The sequence below is a fragment of the Oryzias melastigma genome, linkage group LG15 (genome assembly GCF_002922805.2).
Source record: "Oryzias melastigma strain HK-1 linkage group LG15, ASM292280v2, whole genome shotgun sequence".
Taxonomy (NCBI): domain Eukaryota; kingdom Metazoa; phylum Chordata; class Actinopteri; order Beloniformes; family Adrianichthyidae; genus Oryzias; species Oryzias melastigma.
Genome location: NC_050526.1, coordinates 27,467,751 through 27,482,261, shown reverse-complemented (window position 1 = coordinate 27,482,261; position 14,511 = coordinate 27,467,751). Strand labels below are relative to the sequence as shown.

At 38.9% G+C, this 14,511-nt stretch overlaps 1 protein-coding gene across 4 annotated transcripts in view; it reads left to right on the top strand.

The window, feature by feature from the left end:
• Positions 1 to 14,511, top strand: part of arid4b (AT-rich interaction domain 4B) — a 38,596-nt gene that overhangs the window by 13,452 nt on the left and 10,633 nt on the right. For all 4 annotated transcript variants that reach the window (XM_024296523.2, XM_024296521.2, XM_024296519.2 and 1 more), the window contains exons 4-14: positions 3,747 to 3,812; positions 4,121 to 4,211; positions 5,160 to 5,239; positions 5,314 to 5,405; positions 7,834 to 7,975; positions 8,760 to 8,839; positions 12,114 to 12,190; positions 12,724 to 12,872; positions 12,949 to 13,021; positions 13,091 to 13,185; positions 13,270 to 13,367. In XM_024296523.2, coding sequence (XP_024152291.1) covers positions 3,747 to 3,812; positions 4,121 to 4,211; positions 5,160 to 5,239; positions 5,314 to 5,405; positions 7,834 to 7,975; positions 8,760 to 8,839; positions 12,114 to 12,190; positions 12,724 to 12,872; positions 12,949 to 13,021; positions 13,091 to 13,185; positions 13,270 to 13,367 — 1,043 coding nt within the window. The remainder of the gene's footprint in view (positions 1 to 3,746; positions 3,813 to 4,120; positions 4,212 to 5,159; positions 5,240 to 5,313; positions 5,406 to 7,833; positions 7,976 to 8,759; positions 8,840 to 12,113; positions 12,191 to 12,723; positions 12,873 to 12,948; positions 13,022 to 13,090; positions 13,186 to 13,269; positions 13,368 to 14,511) is intronic.

The following is a 14,511-nucleotide window of genomic DNA, read 5'->3' as shown; positions in this document are numbered from 1 at the left end:
GCTTTGTCCAGTTATTTTATATACAGTCTATGGTCCTGCTCCTGTCATGTCAAGCAGTTTATCTAAAACTTTGGTAACCAGGCTCTGTGCTCTCTCCTTCCTCACTAACTTCTTGAAAAATGCTTGTTTTGTGTCATAAACAATGTTACGTTTTTTTACTTCCAAAATTAAACTTCCGTTGTCTAAGGCAAAAATGGACGGCGGTGTTGATGTGCATTATCATGTGAGAACTACCCCATTAAGGACACTTTTATTTTGAAGCCAGGTCTGCTCTCTGTTTGTCCAGCATTTTGACTGCAAAATTGATCGTGTTTTTTTTTTTTTTCCAAAATCCCCAAATCTTTCAGGGTGGAAGCAAGGAAGCTCGTTAGTTTTGTTCACATAAGTGTGTGCTTCTTGTGTGCAGCCTGACTGTAGAGCAGGGGTCTCAAGCTGCCGGCCCATGGGCCATTTGCGGCCCCAAGTTGATATTTTGTGGCCCCCGCCTTTATAATTAAAGTTCAATGTCTACTAAGCAATATCTTCTGTATGTCCACGCTTCTTTAATAGCTTTATATTTGCTTTGAGATGTTTCAGCTTTGTTTTATAACTTTACATTTGCTATTGTTGTTGGATCTGGTCCTCCAAAATGTCCTCAGCAACAGTTGCTAGCGTTGTTATCTCCTGTTGTTTCACAGAAGATTTTGCTTAGTAGTACATAGACATGAACAAATGTTCAATAAACTTGTTCAGTAGACATAGACAATGGACCAAATATGTAGAGAGTGGACGCAAATACTTGTTTTTGGGACAAATGGAACTCCATCACTCTATCTTCAGTCGCCCCAAGGTAAATTGAGTTTGAGGTCCCTGCTGTAGAGTGTAGTTTGTGTGGAGATCCTACTGGCGTCCGACGGGCACTTGCATATCATGATTCATGTGCACACCCCATGCATGCAACCAGTAAGGGGTCCAAACTAACTCCTTACTAATGACTAAAGTGTGGCATAAAGGGGACTGTACGACTGTCATAATATATAGAATATTTCACGTTACCCTTACCACACACAAAAGAATGGTACTTTCCATCCCTTCTGCACGAGACTGTAGGAAATTTGAACCTGTACTACCCTGAAGATTTGGCCACTCCTCTGTACGACCCTCCATGGGTCCGGACAACCCCGGGTTACCCCCCCCATACATGTGCATGTGACTAAGGCTGTAGTCATTGGGTACACAGTATGTTGAAGGTGTCTGTATGTGGCGTTGATGTAGTTGTGCTTTGTTACTACGCCTGCTTCGTCTCACACCACCCAAAGCTTTGATTTACTGCAGCAGACTTTAGAATCACATGAGAATCACGTGGACATTACTAAACTCATTATGTGATGTAGCGCAATCTGTTCTATGAATTCAAAGCAAATTTGAGGAAAAAAGCTGTCGAATAACTGATGAGATAGCTTCAGTGTGTAGATCTACTCTTTCTGCTTGAAATGGAATCAACAAACATGATCAGGATGGTAAACTGTTACACATTTGTTTCTGACCTGCTTTGAAATGACATTTTTATTAGGTAAAACACAAATAATATGAAAAGAATAGAAAATATAACAACAAAAATATGGAAAAATCTGCCAAATTATCTTGAATAAATTGTTATCAAATGTAACTACAATATTATTGCATTTTTGACAGAAAATTTCCATTGTTTCGAAAAGAATTTAGATAAATGTATTCATAAAACATACATTTTCTTGACTTCTGTTATGCTTTCATTGGATTCATGCTATTATGTGTGTTGGTTTCTGTGAGTTCTGCAGGAACTGAGTGTTCGCTTAGATGCTGGGTGGTCAGGTGTTACTGATGCAGTCTGGCTGAGGTTTCAGACAAGCAAAATAACCAACCCTGTGCCGTCGGGGAGCAAATCCTCCAGTTTTTCCTGTGAAGAAAGAGACGGTTTTATTCCAGTTGGCAAGAGCGTTATTATGTCAGTAACAGATGAAACGCCGCCTCACTAAGCTCTTATCTCGGTTAGCTTTCGTTTTATTTATGACCTGACGATTCTGCTGCATCTCCCTGTTCATGCTTCATCCTTTCATTATGCTGATGGTCTTTTTTTAGAGAAACTTGACTGTTTTTGTTGCTAGTTACTTTTTAGTCAATAGCAATTTCTGTTTTATTCTAAACAGGCCTTTTTTTTCAAATTAAACCTCCAAAACCTTTAAGGAAAAACTTTAACAGTCCTGCAGTAAATAATTAATCTGAAAAACACCAACATTTGCATAAAAGCCTCATTCTGATGAACACAGGGTCTGAGGGAATTATAGTTGTTGTATGTTTTGCTTCTGGTTGTTTTGAAGCAGTTACCAAAAGTAGGTAGTAACAAGTAACTTCTTTTAAGAGTATTTTTATTGCACCATACATTTTACTTGATTCATTATAAACAGCCTAAAGTTATATTCAGCTACACTAAGATGAATATTTATGTTTTATTTTATGCGTTTATGAAATTCAGTAAAATATTGTCGCAACTTCCTTGTCAAAAGTAATGTCAGGTTTCAGCTAGTGCATATGCAAATTTTGATTTTGTCTTGACAGTATACTTTAGCTTTGACTCCTACTAAAAACAAACGAGTATTTTGCTAATTAATTAATTAGATGATTGTTGTGTTTTATTCTTACATTGATGTTCAGACTCAGACTTCACGCTGCATTCATCATTCTGCTGTAATATAAATAAAGATTTTCTCTAAAAAAAAGTGAAAGAGATGAATGAAAGCTCTGGGGGAAAAACAAAATCACTGTATCAGAAAGACTCTTATTAGTTACCGCAATTGTAGTATCAATGTATTTGATTAGTTTCTGCAACAAACTTCAACATGTTGAGGATGTGGAGGTTTAAAAAAACTATGAGAAAATGTCTCAAAGATGAAAACATCACAAGCAGCTGTGATGAAGGATGCAGTAGAAGTCTTTATGAAACAAACAAGTCATTATTACCTCACAAAATAAAGAGTTTTATGAAGGAAAATGAGTTAAAATGTCAGCATAACAGATTTCAGCTCAAGTTCAATAAAAGACTGTCAACTGTTAAGTTGTCTTTTACTCTTACTAGTGTAGTTAGATTGCTTTATCTACTTCTTCTGGGATAAAATATGTTCTTTAAATAATTTCAAATCAAACTTTATTTATAAAACACATTTTGTACAACAGTAACACAAAGTTCTTTACAGGCCAGTTCAAATTGGAATTATAGAACACACTGAATTCTCTTCATCCTCCTGACCCTCCTAACATAATTAAACATAACATGAATAAAACTCAAAACAGAAATGTAAGCTGAAGTGGAAATTATGATGCTCCCGAAGTAGAACTTCTTCTGAAGGAAAGTCCATGAAGGTAAATGACTTGACGAGCGTGCGCCGGCCTTGTGGTCTTCTCTGTCTCAGTAATGCCAGATTGCCATGGAGAAGCAAGATTACCTCAGCATGATCAGATTATTATCCTCCATGGCTCACTCAGGGGAGGATGCAGAGGCAGGGGAGGAAGCTTGGGGGGTGATGGGTAGACGGCAGTCTTCATAGTTGCACCAAAACCGTCTAACAGCAGCATTTTCAGTTAAAAATAGTTTGTGGAGGACTCACAACCACACACATCTGTTACAAATATGCTAAACGTGTTGGAAAATCTGTGAATGTTAATTCTAATGGTCATGTGGTTGTAATTTTAGATTTAATTGTCTTTCTCATGCTTCCTGTTCTTTTCAGGTGACCTTTAAATCAGATCTGACTACAGCGGAGGTCCATGATGAAAACATCAAAGGACCCCTGAAGGTGAGGCAGGAGGATGGAGGATAAATCATTCTTATTTATCACTTTTACTTTTTCGTAGTGGCAATAATAAACCCAATTTTTTTTAAAGTTCAGATGAATTTTCCAGCTTTGTTTGCCGATCAGGCTGAATGCAGAATAAGCCTGACAGTAATGGGTTGTCAGGCATTAGCCTTGTAATTTCATTTCAGTCAATTTGGATTCTTGTGGTTGCCTCATTAGGTGAAACCACATGATTGTCTTTTAGCGCTGGGAAGTAATAATAATTATCTATCGACAAGCCGGGTAACAGCTGCTGATCCGTCACACAGGTGGGCGCTGTCGTGGAGGTGAAGAATCAGGACGGAGTTTACCAGGAGGCCACAATTAACAAGCTGACAGATGCCAGTATATACACTGTTGGTAAGTGCACAACAACGTGTTTGACCGCACTTCTCTGTAGCACCTGCACTCCCCTCACTCCAGCATGGTAAAGGAACAGGTGCTCCCAATGAAAGGGCTTCTATTTCCTATTTTCTGTTCATTTCAAAGAAAATGATCTCTTTAAACTGCTGTTTTCATCTTTGACTCTTTAGAAATGACATTTCTAAACATAGTAAAAAGCCTCATTGTCTGTTATATTCTCTGTAACAAGCTGAACCAGTTAGAGAAAATGAGTCTTTCTGCACGCTGCAATATCCTCCGTTCTGAGGAAATGAAGTTTGTTTTCAGCTGTAATGTCATCCTGTATGCAGTTTGACCCCAGTTAACACAGTTCTCATGTTTTATTTTCAGTTTTGCTTTTTTTTTTTCTTTACTTTCACAGGAGTTTTTAGTGTCGGGTTTCACTGCAGTTCCTGCTTCATAAGAAGTTAGATCAATGCTTATGGAGAGCACTGTTTGAAAAAATATAGACATTTAAAGTTTTATCTGAAGCTGCCAGTAGTCCCAACATCTGTTTTTTATTCTAAGAAACAGTTTGTTTACAAATGTTTTGTAAAGTTTTAACACATTTTTCTCAAGACTGGCTCATTATTTAACTGAAAATCATTATCTGTAAGTACACAGTTGCATTGTGGGAAAATCAATATGTGCTGTTGCTATCTGAAGTGTTTTAACTGCTGTTTGTCACCTGAGATCACCTGGGATGGGGGGGGGGTCTTTACCCTCAAAACTGCACAGACAGGAAGGAAACATGACACGCCGTTTAAGTGTAATCAAGAGTTGTGATTGGCTGCATTTATTGACGAGGAAACTGCAATAAACTCCTAAAAACAGACATTTGATGTAAAGATTGGTTCATACTTACACCCCAGTGATTCTTGGTGCGTTACTTCAGGCAGCCTAATGACTTCAGTGTCTCGTCTGCAGTGTTTGACGATGGCGATGAGAAGACCCTGAGGCGTTCCTCTCTCTGCCTGAAAGGAGCACGCCACTTTGCAGAGAGCGAGGTGATGTGTAATTTTTACGTTTGGTTTGAGAGGTTTTTCTTTTTTTAACAAAAGCACCTTTGTCTCCTGCGCAGACCCTGGACAGACTCCCCCTAACCAACCCCGAGCATTTCGGCACCCCCGTCATCGGCAAAAAAGGCAACCGCGGCCGACGGTCGAACCCAGTGTGAGTGCCGTCCTCCGTCGTGTTCAGGAGTCATTTTAAAGCACGGTTTAAGGATGTGGGACACCCCTGCTGGGGAGGGAAAGCTCTCATCAATAACAAGCTCTCCAACTCTGGTGACAGCGTTTGAAATAAGGAGGGAAGTCTCATCTTTATTCTTTCACTCGGGGCCCCTGAGACTGGGAAAGAAGAGTCTCCTCTCCTCCTCAAGCGTTTTAATCATCTGATGTGTGTGCGAGCACATTGTGGTCCTGCTTAGGCCTTTCTCTTTCCTCCCCCCCAGCGGGGATTTTATGCACTGATGTGTGTGCTCCTGGGAGACAGCACAGTTTTCAGCAGGGAAAAGGATCTACTCTGGGTTTATTTGGTATAATTGTGTCTGCTCTATTACCAAAAAAAAACAGTCTTGGCCCCATAATCTTATTTTCTACCCTCCCTCTTTAATTGCACTCACAGAAAAGTCAATATTTCTCTAAACATTGATGCAATATCGACTCAGAATGGTCCCTGAGGCACATTACTATCCTAAACTTGTTTCCATATGTTCAGTAGTTATGTCTTAACTCGTTAATGATGCGGTTTAGTAATACAGTATATGTTGAGATGCATGAGTGAACATCTGTTAAGGTTCAGGAAACCCTTTGGCGTTTTGGAAAACGTGAAGCGGCATTCAAAACAAGCCTTTTTTTTGCCAGATGGTACCAATTTCTATTGTGCTTTTCCTACTAACGGCTCCTAACCGTCTATTTAAACTTGTGTAGTATTTTGTGAAGGAAAAAGGGAGGAACTGGTGACCAGGGTTTTGTTTTCATATGTGAGCATTAGAGGCTGCTGAAAGTTGTGGTTTCAGTTTTCAGTGTCACTAAACCAGACTTCCCAGTTTGATGCACCAAGGAAAAACTCCTGCAAAAAAATGTAGATTTGAAATCAAATTGAGAATAGTTTTACCCTCAAACCTGAAAGGGTTAGGGTTAGAGTCTATAAAAAATGCATTTGAAGAAATTCTAAAAACTTTAATTAAAAAACTCAAATTTGTTACCAAATTTAAAAAAAAAAATTTTTGCAAAAACTGTAATTTTGTATTTTTCCATTTTGTTTATTTAATTTCTCTCTATTTTCACTTTCTGATGTTAATTTACAGTGTCAATACAGACTCTTTGTTTTTGGAGTTGACACTAATTTTACGTGGAGGCGGGACCTTGAGGCTACCTGGACATGATTGACATCAGGTCATGGAGGTCATGGTGGCGTCATTCTGCTCCAAAAACACAACCTGTGTCTTCCCTCCTCTGATGTACAGTAGTGAAAACAATCTCCCAATGTTTGATCCATCATCATAACCTTTGTCAATCGTGTCCCTGCAGCAAATGGCCTTAAAGCCCCGCCCCCTGTAAATTAGCCTTAAGCTCTGACTTTGAAAATTCTGAATTTCATCTGTAAATTTAAGACTGAAAGCACAGAGGGGGAGAAATAAATAAAAGTTAAAAGTACAAAAAAGCAGCTGTTTCAAATAAATAACTTTCGTTTGACTACAGTTTTTGAGTTTTCAGTGATTCTTTAAGCTTAAAATATATACTTTTTTTTCAAATATTGAAAATATTTTTTAAAAAATCTACATTTTTTTTTATTTTGAAGATGTACAATCTGTTTTTTTTTTTTTTTAATTCGCTTTAAAATGATCCTAATTTGACCCCATACGAAGTTCTTTGTTTATAACATGGATTCCCAGCTCGGTGGTTGTTGTTGTTATTGTTGTGGTTATAGTTGCCAGATGGATTTACTGCACTCGAGTCGTGCCAGAAACTGTTTACATTTCCGAGGAGCTGTGCAGAGAACGGGTTTACTGAGGCATTAGAGGAGGACGCCGGATCTGATTCCACACTTGTGAGATCAGTCGTGGCTGCAGGTTTAGCGTCCAGAGCTAAGCCTGTTCATTTGTACACTGATCCTAATGAGAGCGCCCATCAGCGCAGCCTTTATCACCATGATTAGAGCACAAACTGTGGAGCTCTGTCTTTTTAAACTGAAGAAAGATTAATTGAAAAAAAATAAGCTGCTTCTTGTCAAAGAATCTGTGCTTTGTTGTGCTTTTATATATGTAGCATTGATTTATTGTGAAACATAAACCCCTTTTTGTTGGAGATGGCAAACATGAGGTGTACAGTAACGATGCTTCAGAAGAGGAAATGTGAACACAAGTGGTTCAGTGGGAAAAATGTAATTAAAAAAAGATTATTGGTTCTCTGAGCTCAATCTTGCAAAAAACCGCAGTGGATTAACAGCAGCAGCCAAACAAATAATGAAGTATTTTTTCTACGCTGTACAGTTATTTCCTGCTCCACTGTTGACAAACAAGATCATTTACTAATTTACAAAAGGCTCTTCTAAAAGTTCACAGAGTGAATGAACAAACTCTCCTTTCCTTTCACAGTCAGGAGGAAGAGTCGTCTTCCTCCTCCAGTGAGGAAGAGGACAACGACCAGCGACAGAATGAAGATCTGTTCGGCAAGGTTGTCATGGTGGAGGGGGTCACCGGCAACGACAAAAAGAAGTCGTCGTGGTACCCGGCTTTGGTCAGTCTCTTTTTTTCCCTCATTGTGGTGTTCCATCATAACGTCCACTTTCAGTTGGAGATGTTGGGACATTTCAGACGACTTAGAAAAACATTTAAACAGAGTCTGCTTCACGGCTCTGCTGCTGACTCAGGGAAAAGCTAAAGGATCTGATTTGTTTATGTAATTCTTACAAGTAGAACTATGGGGAGGGGGGCTGTTTTCATCCAGGCCACGCCCCCTGCATTTTGCTGTTCTTGGCTGAGCTCCATGCTGCCTCCCTGTGCCCGTCCTCAGAACTATATTGCTTACTGTCGGCGCATGGCAGAGGGGTGGAGCAACACGCTGGCTGATGCCTCCTACAACAGATGATTCGCTTCCAACAATAAAAGTCTGACGCTGCCTCGTTAAAACGCGGAAGGAGTGAGTCTGGATCTCAGCTACGCCTCGCAGCATCCCAGTTATTGCGTTGGAGTGAAAGCATTCACCCTGCAAGAGGGAGTGTGTGCTGCAGAGAGCAGGAAATCAGATCTCCATTTCTGCAGAGCCGCCTCCTCTGGGTTGGACTCCACAGAGCAGCGGCTCTGCTCACATCTCCTGTTTGGTTTGAGATTTTATTGCTGCAATTTATTGGCTGCTCCGGTCTTGTTTAGTCGTTTGACACATCAATGTGTGTAAAGTTCTATTGAGAGTTTGTTGGACTAAAAACTACAAAACAAAACCTTTAATGTGTTTATTTGTATAAATGAGAATATATATATATTTTTTACTTTTTTCTGAATATTTGTGTTTGCTTTTCACTAAGGTCATCTCTCCGGACTGCCATGAAGACGTCGCTGTAAAGAAGGACACCATCCTCATTCGGTCTTTTAAGGATGGAAAGTTGTAAGTAATGATTTCAAACTTTGATGATCTTGTGGCCTTTTTCTGTTGATGGAGGACATATATTAAGAAAAATTAAGCTCAAAATTACATTTCTGAATATTCCTTCATTCTAATCAGGAGCAGACAGAAAATGCTGTTTGAAAATGTAGAAAAACGCTTGCAGACAAATAAGGTAATCTTTGCTTTTGAGCTGGAATGTGTCTCTAAACTGTACGGCTGGATAGCTCAAATAGTGCTTGTATTTTTGTTGCACCGGTAATGTTAGATTGGCGTGTGACATGGGTAAATGGGGGTTCCCTTTAACAACTCGGAGGGGAGTTTCTACTGAACTTGTGTTGCTCTGCAGAAACTACGTCCTAGAAAACCACAGTTGTTGTGATTTTGCCTAAAAACGACATGATCATAATAGCTTTAAAAATAGATCCGAAGATGTTTGAAGAGGGACTTTATCTTAAAAAGTTCCAGCATCCAACAGACTGTTTATGACGGTCAGTCCATTATTATTAATGATATCTTCTCAGCAGCTTTTTCTGCTTTGCATAACTGCCTGTAATTCTGCTGCAATGTACATCATCAGCAGATCTCGTTTGTGGGTCATTGATTACTATCAAAATGATCCGTTTGTGTTTGTAAATAGAGGATTATTTGAATAAATCAGACATTGCTGTTGGAATTTGATGAGACTGTTACTAGATATGATTCAGTAAAAAGTAGGTCAGCTTTGTCATCCAGGTAAAATCTAAAACAAATCAGTTTTTTTGGTTTTATGGAGAAAAACATCATTGAATTTCCAAAAAAATCTTAGTGACTGTAAGGATTTAAGGATGTCTGTGCTGCATTCCTCTCTAGATAGATTGTAAACATTACCAGCATCTGCAGCAGAAAAGAAGCTCTTATCACTTGGATTTTGGCCCATAATCAGGTGAAGAAAACACCTGATGAGTGATAAGATAAGAAGGGGCTTAAAAGTGCTTGAAGTCCTAGAATCACTCTAACAGGGGGCTTCATCAGTGCTTTTATGGCAAATGTAATCAGTTTGTAGCAGCTTTCCTTCCTGCTATGGAACAAAGTGATTTGTCTCAATAAAAATCAGTTTTCAGGTGTGAAGAAACACTAATGAAGAAAATTAGATTTTAAGGCTTTTTGTTCCCTCTAAGTCTTTACATTGATTTGGTAAAATACAAGGTTGACAATGTTGGTAATATGAGGTAATCTCATACAATTTGTTTTCCTTTTATTTTTTTTTTACATACTCTGCATTCCCAAAAGTATTCACACACCCATTTGACTGTCTGAGTCCAGGTTCTCCCATCACTTCCACAATCACAAGTGTGTATAATCATCACACGGTTGTTAATCAACTCTGACCCTCAAAGCTCCCAAAACTCTCGTGTGGTTCTTAAAATCAGTCATCCTCAATGTTTTTTAGCCCACGGACTGTTTAATGTCAGACAATATTTTCACAGGCCGGTTTGTACGACATTGAAATGTTTGGGTTTTTTAACTTTTGAGGGTGAAGTTCATCCTCTGTAAAATATCAGCAGCTGTTCTAAACTTTATTTGTTCACTAGATTTCTAGCAGGAATTGTTAAAAAGTGATTTTCTCTTAACCCATAACTGTCAAATGGAAGATAAAAATCAGATGCCAACTTCAGCCGCATCTGATATTTAAGGTGCAACAGATAAATGCAAAAAAGGGTCACTAAAACTTTTATATTCTAATTATAGTCATAAATGTGAATCCACCATTTGAACAACTTTATTAGCAGCATCTTCATAACATTAGACAGCCTGTTGGTTTGTATTTTGTATTATTATTATGGTCTGTGGGAACTACTGTCACTATAAATCCATATTAGGAGCAAAGACTCTTCTTGTTTCCTCACTGAAGAAACTTTCCAAATACGTTTGTTTTGTGTTAACTTTGCTAGCTTGGGGGTTTCAATGTAGTGGTCAGCTCAGCCGCTTTAAACTAGCAGATAGATTTTAGACACTCGAGTGACTTGACATGTGTCAAGAAGGAGTAGGATGTGGTGGAGAGAATCCAATAGTTTTCCAAAATAAAACTTCCTTCAGAATCAAATGATGGATAATATGGAAAAAATGCAGGTTTTTTTCTGCAACTTTGTGCCAACTGTCTGTGACCAGTACCGGTCCACAACTCGGCACTGAGGACCACCTCTGTAAAGGATTCATGTCCATGAAACACACACAGTCCACTGTGGGACGATCACAGCGTGGAAGTTTGAGGGATTTTTTTCCAGCCATTCTTGGTTTTCCTCATACATGTTTGTTGTCCTGTGAGGAGTTGTGTGTCGTTACTTATATATATACTTATATAGAATTACCTGTTATAATGCTAGTGTGAAGGGTGTTAGCTAAATTTGGCTGCTAAAGATGCTGGTGGTGATAGCTGAAGATGCTGAAATTGATGGCTAAAAACGCTGAAGCTGATAGCTGAAAACGCTGAAGCTGATAGCCTGCTTAAATAGTAGTGAAATCTGAAATTAGCCTAAAAAACGGAAAAAAAGCAGAAGTTAACCAAAACAGCTAGCATGAAGCTAAAATATTAGCTAAACTCCAAAAAAGCCTAAAAAACTTTTAAAATGTCTAAATTAGCCAAATTAGCCAGCATGTAGCAACTCCAGATTATCCTATAATGCCTTAATAAATGCCAAAATAGTCCAAAAAGCTAGCCTAAGGCCATAACAACTTTCAACTTTACTACACTCTGACTCCATATAATATAAAGTAACGGCTAATCGACTATTAAATTAGTTGTCGACTATTTTAATAGTGGATTAGTCGTCGATTAGTCCCTAGTTTGATGTTGGATCTAAACAAAACTTCAGTAAACTGAATTCTTTTAACAATATTTTGTGTACATTTTTGTTTATTTCTTTGTTCATTACATTTTTTTTCTGAGGTTAATTTTAGTTAACATTAGGGGAAATTTAGAAACTTTGCCTTTACTTGTAACTGAAGCCCTTTACTTCAGCGATCAACAGATTTTATTATCTCCATGTTTACAGCTGTAAAACTTTACTATTCACCTTGAAGTCAGCAATAAATCCTTTCTGCTGCACAGCATCCAGGCCTTTTGACCACTTTCACTGATGAAGACATAGAGTCCACACACTCTCAGAATGTGTCCACGATGGCAGTCGCGGGTGCAGGCTGTGAGGTTTAGCGTTGACACTTGTTGCTCACAGGTAGACTTCACCTGAGCTGAACTGTGACATCATGTTGTTCACACGTTCGCTGCTTTCCGCAGTAACCTGGTGCTCCGGAAGGACGTCCATGAGATCAACAGCCGTTCTCCACCTAAAGCAGACACGGGACTCAAACCAGGTGAGTTTGAGAGAAGCTGGCAGTGGCGCGGCGCGGCGCGGCGTGGCGTCTGTGGGCTGGTTTTTTGAATTGATATGAAAGCGAGTCCTCGTGCTGTTCTCCACGTTCCAGCTGCAGAGCTCCCTCTGTAATTGCAGTCAGGAAGCAGCCTGTGCTTTCACAGGTGGTTGACTCACATTTCTGATGTTTTCAGTGTCGCAACACCATAAAAGGAGCATCTGTTTAGGTGGTTAGATGATCCTTAAAGCCACCTGTGGCGTTGTGACTCAACGCTCCTGCTGCTCTGCAGCGCTGCAGGTTCTGATTGACTTTAAATGGACCTGTTATTGTTGTTGGATTCTATTTTCACAGTTTGAAATCCTTTTTTTGTCAGGAATCTGTAAACAAAACCAGTTCTCTAACCCCGATGTTTAAGTTTAGTCGCGTCTTCCCTCCATATGTTGCTCTCAGTTTGCCGGCTGACAGCAGCAGGAAGTAATGAGCATCTCCGCCGTGTTTACTGCGTAATAATGCATGATGTTGGTGTCTGCCAGCTCTGGATGCAGCTCTGGAGTTCCAGGAGAAGATGGTGGTTCCCAGCACCTGGAAGACGGAGGTGAAAGAGGACAGCTCCAGCAGCGAGGAGGAGGATGAGGAGGAAGAGGAGGAGCAGGAAGAAGATGCTAACAATGAGGAAGAAGAGGTAGGCACAAAACCATTCAGATCCTCCACTACCTACATGGTTAAAGTAACAGGAAGTGTGCTGCTCCTGTCTGCAGGAGGAGGTGGAGCCTTTCCCAGAGGAGAGGGAAAACTTTCTGCAGCAGCTTTACAAGTTCATGGAGGACAGGGGTGAGTCAGGAGACGATGTTTTCTTTACACCTCGTTCGTCTCCTCGTCTTAACTGATTCTCCTCTGCAGGAACTCCCATCAACAAGCGGCCCGTCCTCGGCTACAGAAACCTCAACCTCTTCAAGCTTTACCGGCTGGTCCACAAACTGGGGGGCTTCGACAATGTGAGTGCCACTTCTGCTTATGAGTCCTCAGAGTCACATTTTTCCCCTTAACTGACGGAGTCTGTGTCCATCTGTGCATCCTAGATTGAGGGTGGTTCCGTTTGGAAGCAGGTCTACCAGGATCTGGGAATCCCTGTGCTCAACTCGGCTGCTGGCTACAACGTCAAATGTGCTTATCGAAAGTATGTTGTTAAATTTCGCCTTTCTCTGAGTTCTCGTGGGTTTTTTTCTTGGGTTTTCAAACCTTAAACACTTCCAGACGTTCTGATGTTAAAATGTACAGATCCTTCAGAAGATTTCTGTTGGTACTTTTTGTTTATGATCTTTGAAATACTAATTAGTTATTTTGAATACAGTGTGGGAGTTGCATTCTGAAAATAACCTGCAATATAAAAAATCCACAAAGTAGTCATCTTTATTTTTGTACAGTCATTCTAGATGTTTTAAGGCTATAAAACTCCACTGTGAACTTCACTCTCAGACAAACATTAACATTTTCACATTTTTCTCTTCTTTTTAAACTCTCAAAGTTCAAACCTTCATGGAAAAATTAATCCAATATTATAATACTTAAGATCTGCACATGATAAAGATTTATATAAGTGTGACAAGCTAAACGCATTCTGTACAGGAGACACAGCACAGAGGAAATCGATCTACAAGGTTTTGAGCCAATCAGGACACAGAACTAGACTCAGACCAGCACTGTGTGCTGCTACAAAAACTTTAAAAAAGAGACAAATTGCACTAAAACTACAAAAAATGAGCCACAATATAGAGACAATGAAATTGTCAAAATAATTATTAGTTAGCTTAGAACTTTGTTAAACTTTCGTCAAAATCCTTTAAAGATTTAACAGTTTAACAGACTTGCATTTTAGAGACAAAAAACATTTTATGTCAGAACTTTTAGCAGTTTTTGAGACACTTCTTTGCCTATATTTTTACTTTTTTGAAAAATATTCCACTTTTAGTGTTTAGTGTAGTATTTGTTGAACTGTTTACTCATTTACTTTCACTGTTACAGCTTTTGTTATTATTTTCTGTCATTATCAAAATGGTTTTAGGTTTATTTCTGTTGTTTTGTAACTATCTTTTGCCAGTGAGATGTTTTATTGAGTACAGGGTTGTTAATTATTTCAGTTTTCTATACTGCAAAAAATGAATCTCAAGAAATTAAAAAGATGTTTGTTTAAAAAAAAAAACTTGTTTTGTTTTGCAAGAAAAATAATCTTAAGAGTTCAATTGAAAATAATGGGAAATAAGTTTGAGAAATGGTCTCATTGAATAGCATTTTTTAATTTAAAATAAGAATTCTTAATAAGA